Raw genomic sequence first — 27,854 nt, forward strand, 5'->3', positions numbered from 1 at the left:
GAAACAAGTTGAAACGTGCCTGAAAGTGGGCTAGAGTCGGTTCAGTTCATGCTCTTTCAGAGAACCCAAGTGCCGTTCCTAGCGCCCATGGCTTTCTTCTGGATCCCTCAGGGTCCTGCACTTACCTGCACACACCCGCATAATTTTAATAAATCTGAGAGAGAAGGCAGGGCAATAAGTAAGCCCAGCCTCCCTTCCCTATGTGGACTGAGGGATGGCTCAGTGGTTAAGAGCCTTTGCTGCTCTTCCAGAGGACTGAGTTTAGTTCTCACCACTCACATCGGGCAGTTCCCGATGGCCTCTAACTCAAGCTTCAGTGGCTCCCTCTTGCCTCCATTCATGGCATTCACTCACATAGACAAATACACATGTATTAAAAGAATAAATAAAATTCAAATAGGATCTGGGAAAGTTGGGTATTGGCTACTTTTCTGGGACAAATACCTGACAGGTAGCTTGAGTAAGTGAGTAAGGGTTTATCAGTTTGTGGTTTGAAGGGATCAAATCCAGCATGGTGGAGAAGGCTGGGCAGCAGGAATGTGAGGTGGCTGTTCCCTTCTCATCCCAGTCAGGAAACAAAGATCCAGGCTGGTGTTCGGATCAGCTTCTCCGTTTCCCTCATACACGACCCCAGTCTGTGAGCTGCTGCTGCCCTGCCCACCTTCCTTAGTCTAGAAAGCCACTCACAACACGCTCAGAGTTTGTCTCTGACGTGACCCTAGATCCTGCTGAGATAACAGTAACCTTCATAGCTAACACTGCCTGGATCATAAGATTACATATAGCTGAAGCGATTTAAAAAAAAAAGTGCTCATCCCTAATAAGTGTTTCTTTTTCTTTTTCTTTTTCTTTTTTTTTTTTTTGGTTTTACGAGACAGGGTTTCTCTGTATTGTTTTGGAGGCTGTCGGTCCAGCCTGGCCTCAAACTCACAGAGATCCGCCTGCCTTTGCCTCCCGAGTGCTGGGATTAAAGGCATGTGCTACCAACGCCCGGCTCCTAATAAGTATTTCTAAAAGCAGAATGGCAACAGGTTGGACAGGAGATGATTTTCAAACCCTCTTTGATCTTCATGTATACTGAATGGCTCAAAAGCAAAAAACAAGATATAAGATAACCAGTGCAGAAGTATTTATTTGTTTAAAAGGAAAATAGTTGAATGGTTAAATAATACTTGATAGAAATTTAAATTAACAAGGTATGTGATGACCAATGCTTTTTAAAAAAAAGTTTGCTATTTGAAATATAGCTATTTTATGCACATATACCTCAATGTAAGAATAGACAAAGCAATAATCCATGAAAGCTCCCCCAAAATGAAAAAAAAAGAAAACAACAGAACTCTTCTTCATGTGAAAACCAAACAGAATATTCTTCATGTTTCATGTCTTGGTCCTAGTTACGTTTCTCTTCTGATTTGTGCTTTGAGAACTGAGAAACTAAGATCCATTGTCTACTTCATCTTCTCATTTTGCTGCAAAAGAAAAGAAAAAGTACCATCAGCAATAATAATTCCAAGCTTATTATGTTTTTTCTGTGAAGAACTGAGAAAAAAAAATCATATCCAGTAAGTAGTTTCCTTAAACCACAGCTTTGTGACATGGATGAGGGTAGCACTGAGAACCAGAGCTTTTTTTTTTTTCCTCTGTAGCTTTTAGCACCTAGGATTGTACTCCTAAAACAGTACTTGGGTTTACCTTATTAGTTTCTTTAGCTCAATGGAGCCACACTGTGGTTGCTTTTCTGGGACTGGCTATTTTCATTCAACATTGTGGTCATCTTCAAGCGTCTCCTGTCTGGAACCATAGGCACTCATTTCCTACTCCATCCTGCTACTCCAGAGTGGCCCGAGGTTCGTAGTTGCTTGCTTTGTTTGTCTTCTGTGAGCTAGCTGTTCACATCTCAGAACATTAGCTGTGGAATATCCATGAGGCCTGAGAAGGAGGTGTCCTCCTCCAGACAAGATCTGCCTTGCTTCTTACAACAAAAGGAAAACTACAGTTCATGGGTTTCTTACACTCCATCCTCAACTCCATGTCTACACTTTCCAGATACTAGATTGTAGCTGAAATCGGAATAAGGGCTTGGTTTTTCTTATGTTTGTTCCACATTCAGGACCAGAGTTATTTCCAGGGGTTGAAAAGGTCAGTAGGAACTTACTTTTAGTTTGCTGCTCTACTGAGATAGTTCACTTTATTGAAAGAATCTGCATTTCCACCAGGCCCTAGGATATTCATTCTGCCCCAGGATCATAAGGCTGGGAATCTAGGTCAGCCTCCCCTAGCTAGACAAGCACCTTCTGGCAAAAGCCAGCTACTGGTCCACCTACCTCTTTGGGTTCCTGCTCACCTTGCTCTGATCTGAGTCTTTTTTACATTGATGTTAGTTAAGAGGTACATTCAGTTTACTTTGTTTTTCAGTATTTCACCCAACATTCTTATTTCTCAGAAAGAGGACTGATCATCCTCCACAGTACTATTGTAGGTGGCATTGCATCTCTTCGTGGTGTGTGCAAGCCCATGTGTAAGGTTTGTATTGTTTTGGATGAAACGTATGCATACTGTCCCAAACTGAAAACGCAGAAAAGGCTAGCTGGGCATCAGGGTCCCTTCTCTTCCCTAATTCATCTCCAGAGCCAATGACATTATCACTTGGAGTACTTGGCCTTGATAAAACATTTTAAACACAAATCCCAATATACTTTCAGTAAAAATAGTGAATGATAACAACCCAGCTGTCACTCTCTTCTGTCTGTTTGGAAACAATACTGGAGATGTGTCCATTTCAGGTAGATACTCCCACACTTGAGGATTGGGATACAGGAGTCATCAGGAAGATGAAACAAAGCTATTTTAAAAATCTTTATCTTTTAAGTTGCAAAGCATTGAATATGAAAAGGCATTTTAACAGTTAAATACACAATCCATAATGAATATATAATCATGATTTTATGTTAAGTTAGAGCAATTATCTTTCTGAAAACAAAGACTAAACAGAGGAGACAGATAGGGACATAGCAACACAGATTTCACTGTAGAACTTCTAATATAAGATAGGTCAGAGAAAAAAATAAGAGATGAGGACAGAGTAAACATAGGGATAATACCCCCAGAAATGCAAATACAACAGTGCCAAGATAACCTTTCTCGCCTACTATTGGCACAAATTTAAAGTACGGCAGTACATTCTGTTGAGGGTAAGGGTGCTCTATGGCAGGGCTGGTGGGAGTGCACACTGGTACAATCAAAGAGAAGCAGTAATGCCTAAACCTCACTGGTTTACTAGATTATCTAATCCAAGGCAAAGAATTATAGATCAGTGCAGGTGGTAAATGCTTCTAATGGGGACATGGAATCATAATTATGAAATTATGTACTAGAATTGAACAAACAAGTAAATAGTTTTAGATAATGAGAACTAGGCTTCTCAGTGATTGAGAGATTACAAATCAAGCAAAGGGGAATGCTAAAATGAACCCTAGGGTATTGCATTAAAACTAGAGGTATTAGGCTGGGCGGTGGTGGCGCACGCCTTTAATCCCAGCACTCGGGAGGCAGAGGCAGGCGGATCTCTGTGAGTTCGAGGCCAGGCTGGACCAACAGCCTCCAAAACAATACAGAGAAACCCTGTCTCGAAAAAACCAAAAAAAAAAAAAAACTAGAGGTATTAAATAACTCTAATATATCATGGTTTTATTATATACATAATACATAGAGAGTAAGTGTATGTCTATGTAGATGTTGCACAACAGTTTCCTCTGAGATTAGAACATTCCATCCTGCTGGTTCCTTAAACAGGAAGGTAAATAACCCTAAATAGCTTCAGGAAGTCCCTAAAACTGACCAGATTCATTAAAGCAGTGGTTTTCAACCTATGGGCCACAACCGCTTTGGCAGTGTGGGTGGAATGGCCCTTTCACAGCAGTGGCCTAAGATCACTGGATAACACAGATATTCACATTATGATTCATAACAGCAGCAAAATTACAGTTAAGAAGTAGCAACAAAAATAATTTTGTAGTTGGGATCACCACAACATGAGGAACTTTAGGGTTGCAGCATTGGGAAGGTTGAGAACCCCATACTAAGCAATAAAAGCTTGAGAGTCCTCTTCAGATGGAAGGAAACTAAGCCTTGAAGAAGACTCTTTGATAACCAAGCTGCAAAGAAGACTCTTGAGATCAGAGCTGCTGCCTGGAAGAGGCAGAAACCAGCTGAGCTGCTTGGATGGTTTAGACCAATTGAGGCACCTGTCCAACTTGTTGATGGCCTGCAGGCTATGTAGTGTGATCCAGGTTCCCAGATGTCACCCATGCTAGGGTGGGCTTTGGTGATGCAGCTAGTTTGAGTCATATTTACTCAAGTAACCCCTCACCCATATTCCTTTAAGTAACCCCAATAAAGCCCACTGGTTAACCAAGTTGGTATCCATCTATTGTGGGTTTCCTACCTGATGTGAGTAGACATGTGTGTTGTATACCCCAGGAAATCTTTCATCATACAATAGTGGATTAATATATATATACATATGCTTCCAAAGGGCCCAATCATACTCCCTATGGTAGACAGACTTTAATAAGAACACCACCTACAATCACCGTGTATTGGCATTCATGTCTTTATATAAGACCTTCCAGTTGATTGTGGACAGGAACAGTAACTAATAAAATGACAAGGGTGAGAGGTCATCCCACTTCTGAGAGTACATTTCATTATAGAACACTATCTCACTAGAGGGCTTTGCTGTAGATTCACTCCACAGCTCACTTCGAGCAAGTGGCCTTCTGGGGAGGAGGGAGGGAGGCCCATGTGGCAAGGAAGTGAAAGCAGTCTGTGGCCAAAATCAAGATGAGAAAAGTCTACTAACAGTGTCTGTTAGGAGAGCCTCCAGATGGGAACCAGTTTCTCTGACACCCTGATTGTGGTATTATGAAGCCCTAAGCCAAACACCAATTAAGCCATGCCTACAGTCTGAGAAATAATAAATGCTGTTTTTTTAGCTACTAGATTCATGGTAATACTGTGTAGCAATCACAGGCGGTACTATATAATATCAGCCATGAACATATGTAAGGCCTAGATTCTGGTTGCTAAACATAATTTTACAATCAAGGAAATCAGAATCCCTGAAAGTTTCTGGTTGCAGGGCCAGGGCAGGAAAAACATTATGATGAACCTGGAACATCTGTGGTGTCAGAAAGGAATGAAATGGTCAAAAGAGTATGAAGTCAGAAGCTAGTCTGAAGGGGCTCCTAATACCAAAGTAGGGATCACTGCAATAATGAAGTAAAGATGGATAATATTGGATTTTCAACTAGAATATAATATGGGGCTATTATTTCACCTCACTGTGTCAATATTAAGAAAGAAAAGACAGTATTTCCTCATAAACAGTAGAACAGAAAGTCAGTAATGGTCTCATACATCACACTGGTATTGATTTCAAGCAAAATCTACTAATAAATACTAAAATCACTAAGAAAAAATTTGAGGAATATGATATATACTCAAAGTATCTCCCCCAAATCCTGAAGGAAAACATCAAATTTTCATTGTAGAAACCCAGTGGATACCATGGTCGCCAAGAGATCAAGCTTAGCCTTAATATGGTAGTGAAACAGACTAATACAATGAATTCCTGATGTCTCAACAAAGATGCATCCTGCACGTGGAATTCACTAAAAAGCATAGCCTCAGTGTGTTCATGAGGACAAAAACTTTAAAATATCCACAAACCTAATTTGTGGATATTCTTCAAAAGAAGTAACCTGTAATGTTCAAGATATCATGAGAGAAAAAGAAGGACCAGGGAATTGATGGGTGTGATGATGATGCAGTTAAGGAGAAACAAAGCTAAACCTAACTTAGGGCTCTGATTAGCATTCTAATACAGAGAAAGGCCATTAGTGGTATACAATTAGCCAGTAAGTACATGAAAAGATGCTCAACAACATTTTTGTTTGTTTTTTTATTTTATGTATGTTTTTTTATTTAAATTAGAAACATGTATGCTTCAAATGTCAATCCCAGCTCCCCGCTTCTCCCTCCACCTGTTTATTTGTTTTTATGACAGGGTTTCTCTGTGTAGCTTTGGAGCCTCTCCTGGCACTCACTCTGTACACCAGGTTGGCCTTGAACTCACGGAAATCAGTCTGCCTTTGCCTCCCAAGTGCTGGAATTAAAGGCATGCGCCACCACTGCCCAGCGATGCTCAACAACATTACTCATGAGAACATGGTAAGATACAACTTCATAAAGGGCTAGAACCAAAGAGCCAAACAAGAGATGAGAGTAAAAAGAAAGTGGACTCTAACACACAGTTGGCAGTAATGTAAAAGTCTAGCACTTAGATGACTCCAATTCTGAGTGTAAACTCAATGAGAAATTAAAACATTGTCATGCAAAAATTTACACATGAACTTTCAAACCAACATTATTCATAATAGCAGAAACAAGTGGGAAGAGAAATGAAAAAACAAAAGTCAAGTAAATCACCATAAATGGATAAAGCAAAACTGTAGTCTATTCACACAGAAAAGTACTGGTTAATATAGGAAGGAATGAATACTTGTACAACTACCACAGGGATGAACCCAGAAAACATCGTGCTAATGGGATAAGCTAGTTACAATGACTAGATACAATTATGCTCTTAGATGTACAGAATAAAGCTATCTACAACTAGGAAGTATGGAAGTACAGGATTTCTTTCTGAAATAAAGAAATGTTCTAAAACTGATTGTGATAGTAGCTATACATATTTGTGAGAGGGTTTTCTTTGGTGAATCAGAATTGAATCCAGGGTCTTGTACATACCAGGCAAGGGCTCACCTATTGAAGTATGTCCCGTATCCCTTATCTGTGAATATTTAAAAACCCATCCCATGGTTCTATACACTTTTAAATGGGTGAAATATATAGTACATCCCCCAAAAGACATATTCTGCATCCCCAAAAAACTATGTTGTGAAAACCCCTAGGTCCTTTCTTTCCACCTCTCTCTCTCCCTCCCTCTCCCCCTTCTCCTTTCACCCTCCCCTGTAGTACTGCCATCTGCTGATTACTACTTGAAAATGCTGGTCAAAATCAGGTTTTTTATAAAAGGAGAAAACTGAAATAATACAAAGGACATTTTGTGATAATTTTCTCTAGCTTACAGAAAATATTTGTGTAAAATGATTTTTTTTGAAAATCTTGAGAAAAACCTGATTTTTATGAGATTATTTGACTTAACTTTAAAAACATGAGATTTTTGAACAAAACAATGTAAATAGTCATTGGGGTATTTTTATGGCAATCAAGGAAATTTGAATAGACTAATTAGCGGACAGCAAGAATTTATTGATAGTTTTTTGAACTGGAGCTTCCTGCATGCAGGGCAAGCTATACCCTGAGATATAAGCCCAGTCCTGCCTAATTGTAATGAGGTAACTTTGTTAAGAAATTCTTGAGAGAGGAGAGGGAGGGAGGGAGGGAGGGAGGGAGGGGAGGGAGGGAGAGAGAGAGAGAGAGAGAGAGAGAGAGAGAGAGAGAGAGAGAGAGAGAGAGAGAGAGAGAGAGAGAGAGAGAGAGAGAGAGAGAGAATTTAGAGGCCAGATGTCAATATCAAGATGTCCTCCTCATGAGCTAGGGTCTCTCACTGAGCTGGAACTCTCAGATTTGGCTAAATTGGCTAGCCAGCACACTCCGGAGATCCTGCTGTCTTTCTCTACCCTCTCCAGTACTGGGAACACAGGTGCATGCTGCTCGGCCTGACTTGTACAAGATTTCTGGGGATCTGAACTCAGGTCCTCATGTTTGTTCAAGCACTTTACTGATTAAGCTATATCTCCAGCCCAAGAAAAGCCTTATTCTTTAAAGACAAATACAGAGGTGTTTTCTGAATGAAACAACGCAGTATCAGAGATTTGCTTTAAAAGCATTACAGCTGAATCGAATATAGCACATTGTTATCAACTACTGAAACTGAGGAGTGGGGAAATTGGGTAGAAGTCTTTGCTAGTGTATAGTTGTAGTTAAAAAAAAAGTTTCTCTTTGAGACCAAAGGAAATATAAACCACATTGATTTCTAGGGAGCAACACAGGAAATAAATGTGGGTAATAGCTATGAAAACAGTAATTGGCAAATTGTATTCAACAAATTTAAAAAATTATAGCTACCAAATAAAATTTCAAAAATGATAGTAGTAAGATGAAAATTAAATGAAACTATATTAATTTAAACGAAAGGCTCACTTTGTTTTCATCTCTACCAAGTTCACATTGTGTTATACACTAATGTTTTAGTGACTGACATCCAGGTGTGTTCAAATACTAATCCAGGCAAAGCATTTCTCAAGCACAGTAATATGCCCTGTCACACTTGCCTTACGAGGTTCGGCTCTCTCAGGTTGAGAGGGGCACACTGTCTTTTCCTTCTCATCAGCTGCGCAGACTGCTCTTCGGACGCATTTTCAGAGTTAGCAGTGTTACTCAAAACAGAACTGCTATCCACCAAGTCCTGGGATGTTCCTCTATCTAAAGAGAATATTTTCACAAATATTTGTAAAAGCATGTATAAAGATATGGAAATACCTATGAAGTAAATAAAAACAGTTCACCAATCAAAGAGAACAAATTTTAAAACTTAAAAATTCAATTTTGAGAGGAAATGGGGCTTAAAATGTAAAATAAACCAACTGCCTTACTTAGGGTTCTCACTGCTATGATAAAGACCAGGGTCATAAGCATCTTGGGTGGGACAGGGTTACTTCACTCAGTCTCACTGAAGGAAATCGGGGAAGGAACCTGGAGGCAGGAGCTGATGCAGAGGTCACGGAGGGCTGCTGCTTACTGGCTTGCTCCTCTTGGCTTGCTCAGCCTGCTTTCTTATAGAACCCAGGACCTCCAGCCCAGAGATGACACCATCCACAATCGGATGGGCCCTCCCCAGTCACTAACCAAGAAAATGTCTTACAGATTTGCCTGCAGAAGGCGTTTTCTCAATTCAGAGTCCCTCACCCCAACTGACTCTAGCTTGTGTCAAGCTGACATAAAACTAGCCAGGATACCAGAAAAAGGCCTACAATGTTTTTGCTCTAAAATCACAAAAGCTCTTCATGGTTCAACTTGTCATAAACCTACATTGGTATCTCTGCACTCATTCACACATACAGTTCTGGTTACTCAGTGTGTAAAAGTCATGGAGGCAGACAAGATGAGCTATTCCTCTAACATATCCTACCACCCAGACTCTTTTTATTTTTTGGTTTTTCGAGACAGGGTTTCTCTGTATTGTTTTGGAGGCTGTAGGTCCAGCCCAGCCTCGAACTCACAGAGATCCTCCTGCCTCTGCCTCCTGAGTGCTGGGATTAAAGGCGTGTGCCACCACCGCCGGGCTCCAGACTCTTGTAATTCTTTTACCCTGGGACTCTTTATGTAGACTAGTCTTAGCCTAAAAATTGTAGTGTTCTATAGACACATTGAAATGTTGGTCCCAAGTAGAAAAACTTTTATGAAAGAATGTCTAATGTTATAAAATCTCTGATAACAAAGAAAATCCTTATGACTGGACATTGAGGAAGAAGTGGAACAAATAGTTTTATATAAAGTATGATTTCAAGCTGGGCGGTGGTGGCACACGCCTTTAATCCCAGCACTCAGGAGGCAGAGGCAGGCGGATCTCTGTGAGTTCGAGACCAGCCTAGTCGACAAGAGCTAGTTCCAGGACAGCCTCCAAAGCCACAGAGAAACCCTGTCTCGAAAAACCAAAAAACAAAACCAAAAAGAAAATTATGATTTCAAGTATATGTATACATAGATTCAAGTCTGTGTATACATGGTAAATGGTGACTGACATTCTCAGAGGGTTTTCTCTCCTGATTTTATCTGATTATTTATAATATCTATTATTTTAACAACCAGGGTTAAACAAAAGTGAACACTAATGCTAAAAGTCTTACCTATCCATTAGTCTAAAATGCTACTGACTTGATTATCTTTGCAGTTTCCTCTAATCAAAGTCCTCACTATCTACTCTTAGCTTGATGTTTGCTTTATAAATGACTTAGTACACTCTGCATCTGTTAACCTTTACATTTATATGCATGTATCCTGAGGAAAAGGAGTTGGTCTTAATGCTGCTCTGATCACATTAAATGTATGCTGCTGGACTGAGCCCCACCTTACAAAACTGGCAGTTGTCTTCTGTAGAATTAATTCAATACAATTTCCTATTACATGCATTTAAAACATTTAATTTCCTCCAAACATACAAAGAGAGGCATTATCTGCCTAAAGCCACTATTAAATAACGTAGTAGTAAAGGCTAAACCGAGTTTTAGATTTAAATGCCCAAGATAATGTGCTACCTTCTCAATATACAAAACTTTCATTTCTTCTGTTTTTATATATACAGTCACACTGTTTTTAATTTTGCACAAAAATGGCCACTTCAACAGAAAATACAGCGCTTGTTAAGTAAAAAGAATATAATTCTAAAACTCTGGCCTACCTATTCCCAACATTTGTGTTCTGCGACAGCTTTTATGAGTTCTCTCCTTCATCTTTTCACGAGCATCATCACCTGCTTGAAAGATGCATGTACTCTCCAGGGAAGAATTTTCCTCCATCATCAGATTTTTACTGGAAGAAATACTCAAAGGTACTGAATTCTCACACACGTGATCCAAGGAAGAATTCTTTATGTTAGATGAACATATCTGAGATAAAGGTTTTAATACCTTTGTGCAAAAGTCTGATTTACTCTTGGTAATTTTCTCATTCTCCAAATAGTTTTCCTTATCAATTTGTTGTGTGTGGTCAGTGTTGGGTGTTATCTCCACCACCCCATGGGTATCTGAAGAAAGATCTAGGGAGGTCTTTCTTTTCTTTGATTTGGATGTCAATTTATTAATTTTTTTGGCTGGGCAGCTTTCTCCTTTTACCACACCCATAGAGAAGGCATCTTCCAGCGTGCTCACAGTGCTTTGCTTCTGGCTCTTTGGCAGGTTAGTTGGTTCTCCAAGACCAGAATCTGTTTGCTTATTGTCATGGTGTACTCCAGATTCTAAGGTGACAGACTTCTGTGAAGAATCTGTTAACTGCAAAATATGTCTGCTCTTATCACCTGTCAATATATTTTTGGCTCCACCTGGTAATTTTTTCCTGTGTTTTTTAACTAGTACACAAGCATCTGGAATTGGATCACAGTTTTCCTCTTTATTACCATTGATTTCTCCACAGTAACTCATAACATCTTGGTCTTTGATAAAGCTTTTAAAGCCATTCATATCTTCATTACTATTCTCATGTATTCGGTTCATTTGAGAAACAATTTCCGATTTATTAACCTCCTGACAAAGCTTCTTATTTAATGGGTCATGTATACTTTCTCCATCATTTTCATGTTTTTGATTAGTTTTAGAAATGATTTCTGTCTTTCGATGTACCTTTTGTCTAGGCTTCTTATCTACTTTTAAATCATTGTGACAAGCAGGTTGCACATTATGGTCATCCTTTTTCAACCCCAGGAGCTTTTGAGTCTGATAATCACATAACTTTTCACTATCTTTGTTACAAAAAGCAGGCATTTCAAACTTACTTAAGTCTTTCAAGGTTTCAGGGATGTCTTTATCCTTTTCAAGTAAGAAAGACTCATCCTTTTCTGAACAATGAACACCTCTGTCATTACTAAAATGATTCACTACAGAGACTGAGATTACCTCTGTTTTGCGATTTACCTTCTTCCTAGGGATTTTGCTAATTTGGGATTCATTTTGAGCAGGGTATATACTAGTGATCTGCTTGTGCGAATCCAGAATATTCTGGGTCTTACAATCATGTAAGTTTTCATTGTTTCTTGTGAAAAGTGGAGGTGCTTCAAATTGTTTTGAAGCTTCTACATTTCCATAGGTGGTCTCTTTATTTGCTTGGATTTGGAGGGGAAAGTTATCTTTTTCTAAAACACAAATATCTTTGTCATTATCCTCATATATTTGGTTCATACTAGAAATTATTTTTGTCCTCCGATTTATTTTCTGTTTAGGCTTATTTACTTTTGTTTGATTTTGCTGAGCATTGACATACTTTTTCAAGTCCAACATAGTCTGGGTCTCATAGTCACATATATTTTCATTATCTTTGGTGGAAATATTAGCTCTATGAAATTCATTTGCAACTTCTAAGTTTTCATTACTGGTCTCTTCATCTTTTTGGTTTGGAAATAAGTTATCTTTTTCTGATTTATGAATTACAAATGTCTGTCGAGAAGGCTTATTTATATTACAATGTAGGGTATTCTGACACTGATCAAATTTGCTATCTTGAAGGAGTTTGACTGCACATTGAGAGAAAGAGCCTGTTTCCTCTTGCTCACCTGTCCTATGTGTTCGCTTCCTCTTTGTACTTTGTATGTTCTCTTGATCCCAGCTGCTCTGGAGGGTGATTTTCTTTAGCATGGTTGCCTGAGGCAACTGTTCAGTACTGGGAATACAATTTGGATCTTCTGAGTCCCCTCTGCCATCTAGGACCACAGAGCCTCTTTCTGGTCTGCTTTCCATTTTTCCTTCAGCACCCATTTCTGAACTACCTTTACATTTTCTCTTTGATCTTTCTCTCTTTTTTTCAGAGCTTGGATCTTTCACTTTTCTAAAAGTTTCCTTTCTACAATCTGCCTTTTTCTTACTTTGATTTTTATTGCTTTTTGAAATGGTAATGATTTTGCTTACTTCACTAGCAGTTAAATCCATGTCAGCGTTTTCGTACACAGTTTTTTGCAACTGACAGTCATCAGTCTTCTGCACTGTCTCCATGTGCTGTGCATTAGGGTCGCTGGCAGACTCTGGAGGCAAGTCAGGAAAACACTGTGTATTTCTTTGCAGATTACTTTTGGTTTCACTAGTACAACCACTTATCTTATCATTCCAATTGAATCCTGGACTTGAAATATGTTGGTAATCTAAGTCTGTCACATATAGATTATCTGCAGTAGAAGACCCACGCTTCCTCCTCTCAGTCACATTAAGTGATGGTTTTTCCCTTCTGAAGCTGGGAGATGGGGCAGTTTTCATCTCACTCAGAGAACTCTTAGGACTTTGATCTGAGTCATCACAGCTTTCTGCAAAATAAAGAAATATAAAATAACTATTAAACTACAGTAAACAAAACATACTTAGCTATTTCACAGAGAGGATTTCTGATCATCTGTTCTAAGGTCCTTTTATTATTCAGAATTCAAGCTGGCAAAAATTAGCTTCCTTATTGGAGTTGCTGCTATCATTTGAGTTCACCAATCTCCTTAAGCTCTAGAAGTAGTAATAGCTCCACTGCTGGATATACTCCATTTTAATCTTGTGGTGGAGGCTGAGTGATGCTCAATGGTATGCATTTTCCATGGATTCAGATGTAAAATGTCACACGCGAGTACTCCAATTATTCCAATTAATCTTTTATCAGCATGACTGTGGAAAACTACCACATTCTAAGTTTAACAGTTAAGGTTCCGTATTCCAGTCTGAAAAATCTAACAAATATGTAAGCACCATAGACTATAGCACAGGATCATCAATTAGGAAGACCATGTAAATGAAATGTGTCATCATGTTTTCTCACTAAGTCATTACTCCAGCTCATTAGCACTATCAGTGTCATTTCTGCTGCTCTGGTAAATATACAGACAATAGCACTTTAAGGGAGAGTTTACTTGGCTCACAGTTGGGTTACAGTCCATCATTGTCAGGAAATCAAAGTGGCAGGGACTTGAAGCAGACAGTCACATCCATATTCAAGAAAGGAAAGCAATGAATGATACACGCTTGTATTCATTTTGCTTTCTCCACTCTTGAACAGTTAAGGATCTCCTACCTAGGGAATGGTGCCACCCACAGGGGCAAGTCTTCCCACCTCGGTACAATCTTCCATAACATGCCAACAGACAACCTAATCTAGACAATCTCTCACTGAGATTCTTTTTCCAGGGATTCTAGATTATGTTCAGTTGACAAATTAAAACTAACCATCATAATGACTAACTGGTTATGATTTTGAAAAAGTCACTATATCCATCTAGACCATTACTTTTCATATACATGAATGTAAGTATTTTTGAAGTAACAGCTAAACAAAATGGAAGTCTTAGTTGTGCTCATTTTTGAAGATTGCTTCTAGACTAACAGTATTAGGAACCTGTGGATCTGACATTTATCAGGATATTTACTTCAAGTTGAAATTTTCACCATTAGTTTTAAATGGTAGAACTTAGCAAGTACAAGTTAGTAATACAAGAGACCTACCTAACTGTGGTAGTTTGAATTATATGGCCCTCATAATCTCATAGGGTGTGACACTCTTAGGAGGTGTGGCCTTGTTCGAAGAAGTGTGCCACTGTGGGGGTGGGCTCTGAGGTTTCCTATGCTCAAGATGCTGCCCAGTGACACAGTTCACTTCCTGTTGCCTGAAAGATGCAGAACTCTCAACTACTTCTCCAGCACCATTTCTGCCTGCATGCTGCCATACTCTCAGCTGCCATGCTCTTTGCCATTATGATAATGAACTAAGCCTCTGAAACTATAAGCAAGCCACCCCAATGAAATATTTTCCTTTATTAGAGTTGCCTTAGTCATCGTGTCTCTTCACAGCTATAGAAACCAAACTAAGACACTAACTCATGAGCTTTTTAGACATTGTTGCCCTCAGGAAAATCTGCTGAACAAATAACTACAGAATATCTTTAAAACAATCCTACCTTTAGGAAGTACATCAACACTAGAAGTATGTTCTGAATAACTTGAGCCACATATATTCTGGTTCTCTTTCTTAGGAAGTAATAATTCCAAATCACACTGATGTAAGGACAAGGATTGTCTTGATTCCGAAGAGGTGGTATCAGCTGATGTCTTTGATGTAATTCTGTTGTTACACTCTGTTTTCCATTTATCACCATCACCACCACCACCACCATCACTACCACCACCACCATCATCATCATCATCATCATCATCATTTTCTGAAGTTAATGGAACCCTAAAGGCAAGTGAGAATGAAATGAGAAATCCTGTGCTTTACAAAAGTATGTAGAAAAGGATATCACTATACATATGCCAATAATCTGACCATTTAGAAGAAACGTAAAACTTATTTGAAGGAAAAGTAAGAACTTGAAAAGTAAAACATGGGGATTATTAAAGAAATGGGATACCAGCTGGAGCGATAGCCTAACAGTCAAGAACATGTACTACTCTTCCTAAGGACCCGAATTTGGACCCGAATTTGGTTCCTACCTATGAGTAGTTCACAACTACTCATAACTCAGCATCAGGAGGATTCCCCTCTAGTCTCCATGAGCATCTGCACTCACATACATAATTAAAGATAAGAAAAGTATTTTAAAAAGAAATGAGATGCTATAAAAATTTCTCTGCATGAAAACTATAATCATAGACAACTTTTCTCAAGTTCTTAAAGAAAAATATCCTTTATGATATACTTTCAGAAAACAGAACTTATCAATCAGCATAATCAAAATACCTAACACAGAAAAAATAACTGCAATAAAAGAAAATTATTTTCATTGTAATATACATGCAAAACACCTTTAAAACAACTATTACAATTTTTTGATACAGTAAAGGAATGCAATGGTAGTTTAATAATATTCAGAAATAGATCACTGAGAGATATGGCCCTGCAGGTAACATATTATTGCCATGCAAAGCCTGATGACCTGATTTCAATCCTAGAACCCACATAAAAGCAGAGAGGTTCCACAAAGTTATCCTCTGAACCCCACAGGCATGCCATGCACTTGTACCCCTATGTGTACAAATACATACACTAATAATAATAAGCAACCAATCATTGCATTTCATTATATGAATAGAAAAACATTAAACATTCATTATACTAACAGAGAAAAGCAGTCTTTTCCACAGCAACAGGAAAAGCACTTGATTAACTGAACAGCTCATGAAGAAACTCTCAGCAACTAGTGACAAAGGAATCTTAAGCTATGTTTGCTTTTTCTGAGACAGTCTTATTGTGTAGGCTGGCTGCACTTGATTCATTATAATTTGACTCTTTAGATGATTGAGAAATGAAAAATGGAAGAATTCTTTAAAGAAGAGTTAAAAACCTGACAAAGAAATAGGACATCTTACTTTATTAAGAGAAATGACACATTACCAAAAAATTTTAACAAAAAACAAAACAAAACTGTAGGCTTAGGTCCAGTGAGTTGGCACATTATATAAAAGTGGCTGCCATGCAAATCTGAGGACCTGAGTTTGATCCCTAAAACTCACGGTGGAAAAGAAATGACCATTAAAATTGTCCTCTGACCTGTGTACAAACTCTGTGGCGCACAAGCAGACACAGACACACAGACAGACAGACACACACACACTGGGCTTTACAAAGAACTGTTCATCTAAATATCCCAAGGAGACAAAAAAAAAAAAAAAAAAAAGAAAAGATGCAAGCCAGAAAGTAGAAAATATTTGTTATACACAAAGTAAAAAAATAAATACAACTCAAATAACACATATAAACAAATTCTTAACTTTCTTTGTCATCAGGGAAGTAAAAATGAAAACTTGAATACCACTATACACTGAGGATATCCCCATTTCCATCTCAGTAGCACAGCTACAGGCTGACCAAGAGAACACTGACAGTGTTTTATGAAGTCTGTATTCTAAGCTAGTGTCATTGCAGCCCAGGTAACTAAAGATACTATGCTGAAGTTTAAAATAGAAGTCTATGAAAATATCTAATTCAACAAAGCAATGTTACAAACTATTTATCTACCTTCTTCTAAAGCAGAAACATAAGTCAGTATTTAACCACATTTTAAACAATTACCTTGCAAATGGAAGATGCACAGACTTGCATTGCTTACTGATCCTTTTCTTCTTGTTAGCTGACAGGAGAAAAGAACTTTGATGGAACTATTTTTGAATAAAACAAAGAAAATGTAAGAAATAGTCTATCATGTCAGACTTGTCATTAAAATAGCAAATTATATCAGGACCAACAGAAACAGAACAAAACAATTCTTGCACCATGCATGTGTGTTGCTGTGGATTAACTCAGGACCCTGTGTATGTCAGTCTTTAGTCTTTAATAGCTGAATAAGTATAGGATTAACAATAAGATTAACTTTCCAATGATAACCATTCTTGATATTTTTGTTAAGCAATCTTCTCCACTTCCTATAAACAGAAATACAAATGTATACAACTATACAGACATACAGACACACACATGATAGTTATAGCTACAAACAAAATGTCTTCATGTCTACTACATATGTGTTATGTAGCATGGAAACACACATTTGGGAGCTACCAGTACATGTTAGTAATTTTTAAAAAAAGACTGGTGAAATTACTTAGTGGGAATGAGTATAGATAGAAAAGAGAAATCTAAGAACTGAGTCTTAGACACTCTGAACACTTAGTTGGGGAAGGAAATCAATAAACAGGCTAAAAGAACAGGCAGAAAGATGGGGAAAGATTTTGGGGAGTGCAGTGTCCTGAAAGTCTAAGAACAGTTTAAGGACTGACAACTGCCCCTGGGATCTTGTAAGGCTACCATTATCACTCACTTTCTGAAGAGCAATAGTGATGTAGAAGCCATAGGTGTGATTCAAAGAAAGGAATATGGGAACAACTCTCTCACAAAGTAAAACTGAGACACCAGCTGAGAAGTGGAATGTGTCTTTTGTTGCTTTCAAGATGAGTTAGAAGCTTTTTGCGTACTGATGAAAAATAATCCAGAAAAGAAAAAAATTTAAAGATACAGGAGAAAAAAGTACTCTACACTGACATCAAGGCAACAGCAAAAGACAACTCATGTGTCTAACAATAGGACATAGTTCTGTGGGTAAAGGTGTAGGGAGTGGATGAAGTCCTTAGAAAATGTGTATTACTGACACGAGGGACAATACCTCAGCCCAGGCCTCCCCCATGCTAGATTCAGAATAATGGCAAAGCTTTCCCTGACTCCAGTATGAGCGCTGATACAGCTGACTCTTAGCTAAAATCAGTGTGCACACGAAGTTATCAACTGATTGGGATGACTGCAATCTGAGACCAATCACCTATAAAGACCCGCTACCACCTCCATTAGCTAACCTGCCTCCTCCTCCTGTTTCTGGGTTGCTGGTGGTACACCTCCATCAGCATACATGGTCCACCTGATTCCAGCTTTTCACTTTCTGAGTCTGTTGTTTCTTTGTGCCCAGTCATTCTAGTTAGGTCAATCCCTAAGTTACTGCAGCATAAAGGTACTTGCAAGAAAACCTGATAACCTGAGTTCAACCCCATGTTAAGGTAGGAGAGAATCAACTACAAAGTTTTATCTGACCTCCATATGTACAACAAGACTTGAAAAAAAAATAGTATTTACTTTGGCTTTGCAGGATAGTTCCGCAGGCATTTTACACACAGAAGACCCGAGTTCAAGACCAGACTCAGATGTGAAAGAAACAACTCTTGAGAGTTGTTCTCTGACTTCCACAACCCATCATGGCATGTGGGCCCCCACCCATACCCACACCTACAAAATAATGAAGGAAGCTTTAGAAACTGAGGGCAAAGACAGAAGTGGGTATGAGCCTTCACCCGTGCTCTGAACCACTGTTCAGTTAGGACGTCTGTACTCCCCTTTGCCTCCATCAGTGACAACCACAGTGAAAAGGAACTGTGAAAGGTGATTCAAAGCCTGTCTGCTTGGTCACAATCCCAAGAAAGCAAGCAGCAAAATCTCAAGCTCACCTTCATCCTCTCACTTCTGTTCCCACATGCTCCTATTTTCCCTCTTCCTTCTAACCCCAGCTGTCTTTGAGTTCACCAAAGGAAAACAAAAACCCTCTGGGAACAGTGATTTTAGCACCATTTTAAAGGACCAATGACAAGGCTTGTCACATAATTCACAACAATTAGCTAAGCAGTACTCTTGGGACTAGTTTCTTCCACATCTCACCAAACTGTTTCTTTCACTTCTCCAAGTGAGCTCCTATACTGATTCTGTGTGTCTGTTTTATGTAATCACCTAGAATTTATCTTAGAGACTGATATACATAAGATCTGCCTCTATTTTTTACCCTAATATAATTTTAATTTGTTTTTTTATTTTAAAATAAATTCTTTTCTAACTTGAAATGCTACCTTTTTACTATGACTTTGTTTCTAAATCTGTTTGGTGAGCCACTATATTCCAAAGAGCTGTTTAATCTATTATTTTAAATAAAAATGTGATTTTAATGATTTCATAGCCAATTATACAAATGATGTGCTATACATGATTACTGTTATTTCTTTGGACATTTGAAGTTCTAACCTTGATGCAATTTAACTAATCTTAACTATCTTTAGTAATGCTACAAAATGGCTCTACTCACATGAACCCACTTACCTCAGAAAGACTGCTCATTTCAATTGCAGTTATCAAATTATTGTTCACAAGTGATTCTATTTCTATAAGCTTCTTATTCTGTGAATGTAAAATAAATATTTCTTAGATTCAGAGTTTGTTGTAATGATACCACACATTTATGGATAGCATCAGTATAAGAAGATTGTTTTTATTCTCATTTTTTGTGACAAGGTCTCATACTGTAACCCAGGTTGCTGTAGAATTAACTACATAGCAGAGACTGGCTTTGAACTCAAGGCAAACCTCCTGCCTCAGCTTCCAAGCTACTGGGATTCAGACATGAAATCGCACCTGGTGACTGTTTTCAACTGAGATCATATTAAGTTCAAATGCTAATGAACAGTCAAAACAGGTATGCACACAGAAAAACTGTGAACACTTATGACATCAGTTATAAATGTTCTTTTATTTTTCTGTTTTCTTACTATCACATATCAAATGGAAAATCAACATAGTTGGTTAGTAATACGAACTTAATCATCAAAGGATTACAGGCCATTTTTCCACTTTAAACTAATTTCTATTCATTTTAAACCTAAAACTATAATTACAACTTAGTCAGATACTCTCATTGCTCTGTCCATAGTTGGAGGTTGGAAGAAAGAACAAAGGACTACAATCTCCATTTTGTTTGGCATATAGCCAATGAAATGCAAAATTAAAGAGAACAGAATGCTGGGAGGTGGTGGTGCACGTCTTTATTCCCAGCACTTGGGAGGCAGAGAAAAATGGATCTCTGAGTTCAAGGCCAGACTGGTCTACAGAGCAAGTCCCAGGACAGGCTCCAATGCTACAGAGAAACCCTGTCTCAAAAAGCAAACAAACAAACATAAATAAATAAATAAATAACCCAAAGAAGGGAGAGAACAGAAATACTGTAGGAACTCCCTCTTCAATTCATTAGAGGAATTATGCTCAGCATGAAAAAATGTAAGAATGGGCCAATTTGCTTACAGTGGGCAATCAAATGTTGGTCATAGTGTTATCCTGGCTTATAGACCACACCGCATGCATTTAGAATAAGATTTAAGATGTTATTCTATTACAAAGAGGTGCCTGTCTTTTAGCACAGACTTTCAATAATTCTCTACAACTGGAATTTAAAAAAATTAGCATTTCTGTAGCAACATAGTTAAAAGATTCTATTTTAATGTAGAGACCAAAACAATACAATTTCCATACCAAGTTATTTAGCTTTAGGCGAAGAAAGGTATTCTCAAAATTCAGTTTCTCTACTTCTTTTTGTAATAGCATCTTTTCGGTAGTAATTCTTCGAGAATTCTCTTTCTCTCGACTTAGAGCCTGAGCTAATGCTCTGTTGTTATGCTTTAGTGAGATCTTGAAAATAGAAGAATTGTCTGCAAAATATTTAAAAGTTAATACTGAACTGCATTTTATATTTCTTTAATAAAATTTCACATTCCTTAGTAAAATAATTTCAGAAAAAGTACAATTTACTTTATAAATTTCAAATGATGGTTGGAAAAGAATGGCAAAACAAGTATTGTTTTAGGAAAAAAAAATATACCCAGAGTTTGAAGCTGAAGAAACAAAAGCTAGAGAGAAGATGAGAAGCTGAGAGGCGTACAGCTGGGAAGAATGGAGTGGTGGCACTGCAGACAGTCGTCACAAGGTGGTTGTGATGCTGCCATCTGACCCACTTCGCACCTTGACCACAAGCAGGGTGGGAAGCCCACCTCACAGTCTCACTGGGGACACGGGGGAGCCGACCTCAAACTCTCACTGGGGACAAAGGAGAGCCGACCTCACAGTCTCACTGGGGACACACAGGAGATAGGGCAGCTGACCTGAAATGTTTACAGAGGTTTCTGTGGCTCCACAACTCAATAAAACTGTCTATGCTTCCAAATACCATTTCTTAACCCTCAAATGAAAGGACGGATTGTCTGGGACCTGTGGGATCTTCACCTCTATCCAGAAGATAACACCTTTTCTAGTAATCGACTTGCAATATAAACTTGACATTATTAATGAAAAGAAATATGTCAGCATGACATAAACCATTACTGAAATGGTAGCAAAGGATGATTTATATTCACCTTAAAAGTATTATGTTTCTTCAGTAGAGTTAAATCATAATTATATTTTCATAATTTGGACTTAGATTCTACTACATGCCAAAAACCTACCTACTCCACAGTTTAATATACACACACATGTTTGAGACAGGGCCTTGCTATGCAGTTAGGGGCTATCCTTAAAATTGTGATTCCCCCTGCCTCAGTCTCTTGAGTGCTGGAATTATAGGTATGAGCTAACACATCTCACTAAAATATAACCTTTTTAGATATTCAGAGAAAGTTTGGAAATCTGAAAAGAAAAGACTCCAAGCAGGACTATCTTTGGCACAGAGCGGTCTCACTCGGAGACCCTTGGCCAAAAAGAATAATATTTTCCTGCTGTTTTCCAAATGGTCTTGATAAATGAAGGAGGAAATGGCCATTGCGGGCACATGACTAATTTACAAGGTTTACCTACAGATCCTCTAGATTACTTATTATTTGCCATGGAACATGCCAAATCAAATCATTCACTCTTTTAGCTCTTTTGCAGAAAAGCCATGTTGGTATTATCTTTGCAAGCTAAGAGGCCTGGGGATACCCCAGCCACACTGCTTACAATTCAGCCATCACCAAGGGTAAATTAGCAAAACCATTCAGCAGGGGAGCTAAAAACCATAATAAAGATCAAATGGAAAAAGTACCAATTAACCTTGCTATATTTCTTAAAATAAGGTAGTAAGTGAATCGATTCTTCAGAAAGGTAAATGATAAGTGAAGCTTAAGATGAATTAAGATGAATGACACTTACTTAATATTTTTGTTTTGATTTTTGAAGCAAGAGAAACATTCAACTTTGTCTTCCCAATTCTGTCTTTCACTCGTCTCTTAATTCCTGAGGTAACAGAGTTAACTTCCATCACTGGGTACTCCATCACTAAAGTGAAAGGAAGAGAAAGGATGGGGAGAGACTATAGTACTGATTAATAAAAGTAAACTGATATATTCTAAAAAGCAACCACCATGACTTAAACTGCATACATAACTATTGCAAAGTCCTTTGCATAAAAACTGAAAATAGGAATTTATATAATCAGGAGAAATAGTGCACTCCAAAAAATATTTTGTTTTGTTTTTCCATTCAGACCTGTATTATATATGCCCGGAAGACACTATGGGCTAGGGGCAGGTGACAGGGCAGGGTCCTTCCTATTATGGAAGGAATAATCCAGGGTGAAAAGACACTGTTCTGTTATTATTAAAAAACATAATCTTAGACACGTAAGAGGGTCATAATGGAAGCACAAAAGAAACAACTGATTCAAGGAGCAGTAAAGGGCTGGAAGAATAGACTGGAAATTATAAGCTTACCTATGTCTACTAGATTTATTGTTTACTAAGTCTACAATATAATATAAACAGGAAGACAAACAATCATACAATAGGACAAGAATACTAACTCTAACACACAAGATATTGGAGAAGTGGTTAGTGCTTAGTGCTTTCCCGGATGAGAAAACAGAGATGGAGGCGATGCTGGGCATTGTGTTTCAATGGGGCCAACCTCCCAAATCTATACTCCCTCCACACATCTCCTTGTTTCCACATGTATACACCTATAAAAAAAACCCTGTCACCTGCACCCTCCTACCCTAGATATTCAACTACTCCACTACTACCTGCTTTGAGTCCACAGAACTCTCTCACTATTCTTTTCAAGTCTATCACAAGAATCCCATCATCCTTATCTTCCTCATTCTAATTCTCTTCCAGTTCTATAGCCTGTAACTGGTCCTATAGCAGGCTGGAAAATGACCAAACCAGGTACCTGCGATTCCCAATCTATGTCTAGTCTGCAGATTTAAGAATCCAGTGGTGAGATTCTCATTGAACGAGAATGCAATCACAAGCATCTTCACAGGGAAGAACAGAGATTATAGCAATGCTGCCCCAAGTCTTTGTTCAAATGTCACTTTCTTAATGAGCCTTCCAAATTCAAAATAATTTCATCATCTCTCTTCTCCTACTAAAATGTAAACTCAATGGGGGCACAGATTTTTGTCAAACTTGTCTGCTACTGAACTCTTACTGACTCTTTGTGCCGGGCACATAGCAGCTCCTGGGATAAACATCTGTGATAGAAACAAATATGGACAAATGGAAGAACTCTTCAACAGGAAAAAATCTGTTCACTGTTGAAATGTAGGTGTGTGAAAAGCATTGAGCAGAGGTTGGAAGCTGTCAGCAAAATATTGGGAAGATGGCTTGCTGGATTTCTGCAACAGGGAAGAAGTTCACAATAATGTTTCAACATTAAAGCTCAACTCTTCTAAAGTTTTGGCCAAAAGAAAATATAAAACATCAGGTAAACAGGTAGGCGGAGTGCAGATCTTCACCTCTCTTCCAGATCCAATAGCCTCGCCTCACCACACCTCTGTAGCAGACCTTCTGCTGTGGCCTCTCCTCCCTGTCTATCTCCATTCCCAGAGAAATAAACAGATCCTGGTAAAACATCCTGCTTTCCTCCCTCCTGTGGAACTCCTAAGTCACCTCCCAGCACATCTCTATTCCTAAATGTCAGCTCCCAATACTCAGAAACACATTTTACCTGAACCCGCCAGTGGTCACAACAATCAGGATTCCAGACAACACACAGCCACAACACACTCCTAAGAACCAGAGAGGAAACAGAAACCAAGGATAAAACACCCACCCAACAAAGACCAGACATCAGCAGCTAAAACTATTATAATCTTCCCAATCCAGGCTCATATGCCAGCGTGAAAACACAGTAACAGCCAGGACAATATGTCTCCACTAAAATCCAGCAACCCTATCACAGCAGGTCCTGAGTGTTCTAACATATCTGAAGCACATGAAAAAGATCTTAGAACAGCCTTTATGAACATTATAGTGGTTATGAACAAGGACCTATAAAGAGGAAATGAATAAATCCCTAAAAGAAATCTATGAAAACAAATGAACAGTGGAAAGAAATGAATAAACCATTGCAGACCTGAAAGTGGAAATAGAATCAATCAAGAAAACGCAAACTGAGGCAAATCTATAATGAGAAACTTAAGAACCTGAATAGAAACCATGGAGGCAAGCTTCACTAACAGAATGCAAGACAGTGTTTCAGGCACTGAAGACACGATAGAAGAAACAGATACCTAGGTAAAGAAAATGTTAAGTCTAACAAACTGACACAAAAATCCAGGAAATCAGGGACACTCTAAAAAGACCAAATCTAAGAATGACAGGAAGAGAGGAAGGAGAAGGAAACCCAGTTCAAAGGCCCAGAAAATATTTTCAACAAAATCATAGAAGAAAATTTCCCTAACCAAAAGGAGATGCCTGTCAAGGTACAAGAGACATATAGAACACCAGATAGACTGGATCAGAAAAGAAATCCCCTTGGCACATAATAATCAAAGCACTAAACATACAGAATAAAGGAATATTAAAAGATGAGAGGGGGAAAGACCAAGTAACACCTAAAGGCAGACCTATTAGAATTACACCCGACTTCTCAATGGAGACTCTAAAAGTCAGAAGGGCCTGACAGACTAAGAAACTACCGATGCCAGTCCAGACTACCAAACCCAGTAAAACTTTCAATCACTAGAGATGGAGAAAATAAGATATTCCATGATGAAAACCAAATTTCAGCAAATTTGTCTGAAAGTAAATACAGCTCTTTACATTTGAAGGAAAACACCAACCAAAAGAGGTTAACTACACCCAAAAGAACACAGGCAATACATACTCCCAGACCAGAAAGTATAAAATCAAAGATGACTGCTGTCCCATAGACGGCAGCACATAGCAATAAACTGTCACCTCCAACACACTCCAAAGGGAACCGAATATAAAAACCAAGTCTGTCTTTCAAATACTCCAGCCCTCCCTCCCCCCAAAAACAATTAATTTCACCCGAACTTTCCTTCCCAATTAGCTGATTCTGACGCAATCCCTTAATTTAATAAATGGCGTTGTCGCCCATTCAAATGCTCAAATTAGAAACTAGAGTCTCCCTTAACGGCCCAATACATCAATGACTTCACCAAGAGGCATTAACAGAAGCCAAAACCAGACCCCTTGGGGTATGGATCCAGGATGAGTTACTTGTAATGGTTCCGATTGTTGAACATTTTACCCAAATGAGCTGAACATCTATAAGTCTCAATTCCCAAGTATACTAGGATACAGGACATAAGGCTAAATCCCTGGTTGGAACTGAGCTAATGGATGCGCAGTGCCCAGAACTGGAACTGGATTATCTGGTCCGCACTCAGGATTCCTTCATTATTACTCTGCAACTCTCACCCAACCAGTGTCTCAGCTCTCTAAAACCAAAATCCCACCGCCCCTTCTCCTGAATTAGATCCTTCATCCAGAGAGCATCCCAGATCCAAACCAAGCTCAGGGTTCTCCATTCTAGGCAGAGGTGCGGGAGCTCTCAGCGCGCAGGCAGACGTAGCAGACCCGGTACAGACCGGTCACAGGGATCCGGATCTTCCCTCGGGGTACTGACCTGAAAAAAGCTGGTGGCTCGACCCCTTGCCCAGCTGGGAACTCAAAGGCAGACCAGAGGTGGCGGCCCGGATCCCACGCCAGCTCTCCAGACCCAGCGCCCCGCGGCGGGGAGGGGAGGACTGCAGCGCCGAGGGAACCAGCCGAGAAGGGCTCGGGCTCCGCAGACGCGGCGGCCCTGCTGGCCTCACCGGCGCCGACTTACCGCCCCGCCAGCTCCGGGGCTAGCCACAACTCTACAACTCACCTAGACCCGGACTAGCATTTGTTTAAACTTCGCGGCGGTTAGCGGTTAACGAGACAGCCAATCGGATTCTGAGAAGGCGGCGCAAAGGCGCGCTGTTACCCGGAAGTGGAAGACGGAAGGGGCGGGACGTGCTGGGCAGAGCCGAGTGGGCGTGGCTGGGCGAGCCGCGGGTGAGCCGCTTGCGGCAAGAGGGCAGCGTGAGTATTTGAGCCTCTTGTAGACTTTTCCATGAACTCTGGTGGGAAAGAAATGCGCCACCGATCATTGAGATACCCGAAAGGTTGACAGGCACCTCATGTCTTTCTCAGGACTTGTGCTGTTCACTGTGAGATTACTTGCCTGTGTCCAGTTTCTGGATCTTGGCCTTCCAGAGGGGATCCTTGCTTCTTCACGCTAATCTTAAAAGCCCTTCTCATTTTGTGCTGGGAAGAGCAGCGGTGATACTCCATTTTTTTACCTTTTTTTTTTTTTTGGTCTTTTTGTTATTTTGTCTTTTTTTTCCCCCCCCCAGAGCTGAGGACCGAACCCAGGGCCTTGCACTTGCTAGGCAAGTGCTCTACCACTGAGCTAAATCCCCAACCCCGGTGATACTCCATTTTAACGGAGTACACAGACTGGCATTTTAAGTTCTCACAACTGTATTTCAAAGTCAACTGATTTTCCAAGTCAGTTTGGTTCCTTTCACAGATTATTAATAATATATATGAAGAATTTAGGGAAACTAAAATAACTGTTGCTCTATTCCATCATATTAAAAATGCAGTAGGGAGCTGGAGAGATGGCTCAGAGGTTATGAGCATTTGTTGATCTTGCAAAGGACCCAGTTTGGTTCCCTGCACTCACATGGTGGCTCTCAACCCTCTGTCACTCCAGTTCCAGTGGCTCTGATACCCTCTTCCAGCCTCTGCAGGCACCAAATACACATATAGTGCATATATATACATGCAGGCAAAACATTTATACATTAAAAGTAAATTGATAAATCTTAAAAAATTTAATACCATGTTTTTTTAATTTACCATAAGGTATTGGGGTCAACTTCATGTTTTGACATTTTTCTTTTGATCATTTGAGGACATTTGAATATTATTAAGAGTTTGCATCTTAAAGAGTCAATGGAATGGCAGCTTGCTTTATACATACATTGGGGGGAGATATGAAAACATCTTTTAAAATAAATTTACAAAACAAAATACAAAGAAAAAATGATGAAACCATAAAAACCATTTGGCCAAATTTGGGAGTAACAGTGAACAAAGAAAGCCTAGATATAGAGAAGAAAACTTTAAATCTTTACATAAATACTTACTGAGTTTTGAATTGCTGTATATTCATTGCACATAGTGCCAGGCTTCATGACAAATTTAGGGATGTCATCCATTTTGACTGTATTCAACCCCTATCCCATTAGCTTTATTCTTCCCCTTCCCTTCCCACCTCCCATTTGTTTCCTCCCTTTGCCTAGTCTTCCTTGTGCTTTGATGCCGTGTTGTGTGTGTGTGTGTGTGTGTGTGTGTGGTGTGTGTGTGTGTGGTGTGTGTGTAAATGGCTTTATATATCTATAAAGAATCCTAGTGCCTACAAATGAGAAAAGTGTGATGTTCACCTTTCTGTGTCTAATTTCTTGAATATGTTGATCT

General features: G+C 39.1%; 2 protein-coding genes across 4 annotated transcripts in view; one reads left to right on the forward strand and one right to left on the reverse strand.

The window, feature by feature from the left end:
• Positions 1–1,114: 1,114 nt before the first annotated feature.
• On the reverse strand, positions 1,115–26,318 carry Sgo2 (shugoshin 2). 2 transcript variants are annotated; one of them, XM_040753592.1, is made up of 9 exons: positions 26,215–26,318; positions 22,243–22,368; positions 20,593–20,768; positions 19,390–19,467; positions 16,834–16,919; positions 14,720–14,997; positions 10,490–13,093; positions 8,364–8,514; positions 1,115–1,472 (listed from the first exon to the last, which is right to left on the reverse strand). In XM_040753592.1, exons 2-9 carry the CDS (start codon positions 22,364–22,366, stop codon positions 1,457–1,459), a joined length of 3,513 nt encoding a protein of 1,170 aa, XP_040609526.1. In that variant the 5' UTR covers positions 22,367–22,368; positions 26,215–26,318; the 3' UTR covers positions 1,115–1,456. The 2 variants fall into 2 exon arrangements, with proteins under 2 accessions (XP_040609526.1, XP_040609525.1); XM_040753591.1 differs by lacking the exon at positions 26,215–26,318 and adding an exon at positions 25,969–26,207.
• A 5-nt stretch (positions 26,319–26,323) lies between these two features.
• The window catches only part of Kctd18 (potassium channel tetramerization domain containing 18), a 32,950-nt gene continuing 31,419 nt past the window's right edge, over positions 26,324–27,854 (forward strand). The window contains exon 1 of one of the 2 annotated variants that reach the window (XM_013121132.3): positions 26,324–26,411. The gene's annotated coding sequence lies outside the window, so the exon portion shown is untranslated. The remainder of the gene's footprint in view (positions 26,412–27,854) is intronic. The other variant, XM_040753593.1, reaches the window with a different exon arrangement.

The sequence above is a fragment of the Mesocricetus auratus genome, unplaced genomic scaffold (assembly GCF_017639785.1).
Source record: "Mesocricetus auratus isolate SY011 unplaced genomic scaffold, BCM_Maur_2.0 Super-Scaffold_100010, whole genome shotgun sequence".
Classification (NCBI taxonomy): Eukaryota; Metazoa; Chordata; class Mammalia; order Rodentia; family Cricetidae; genus Mesocricetus; species Mesocricetus auratus.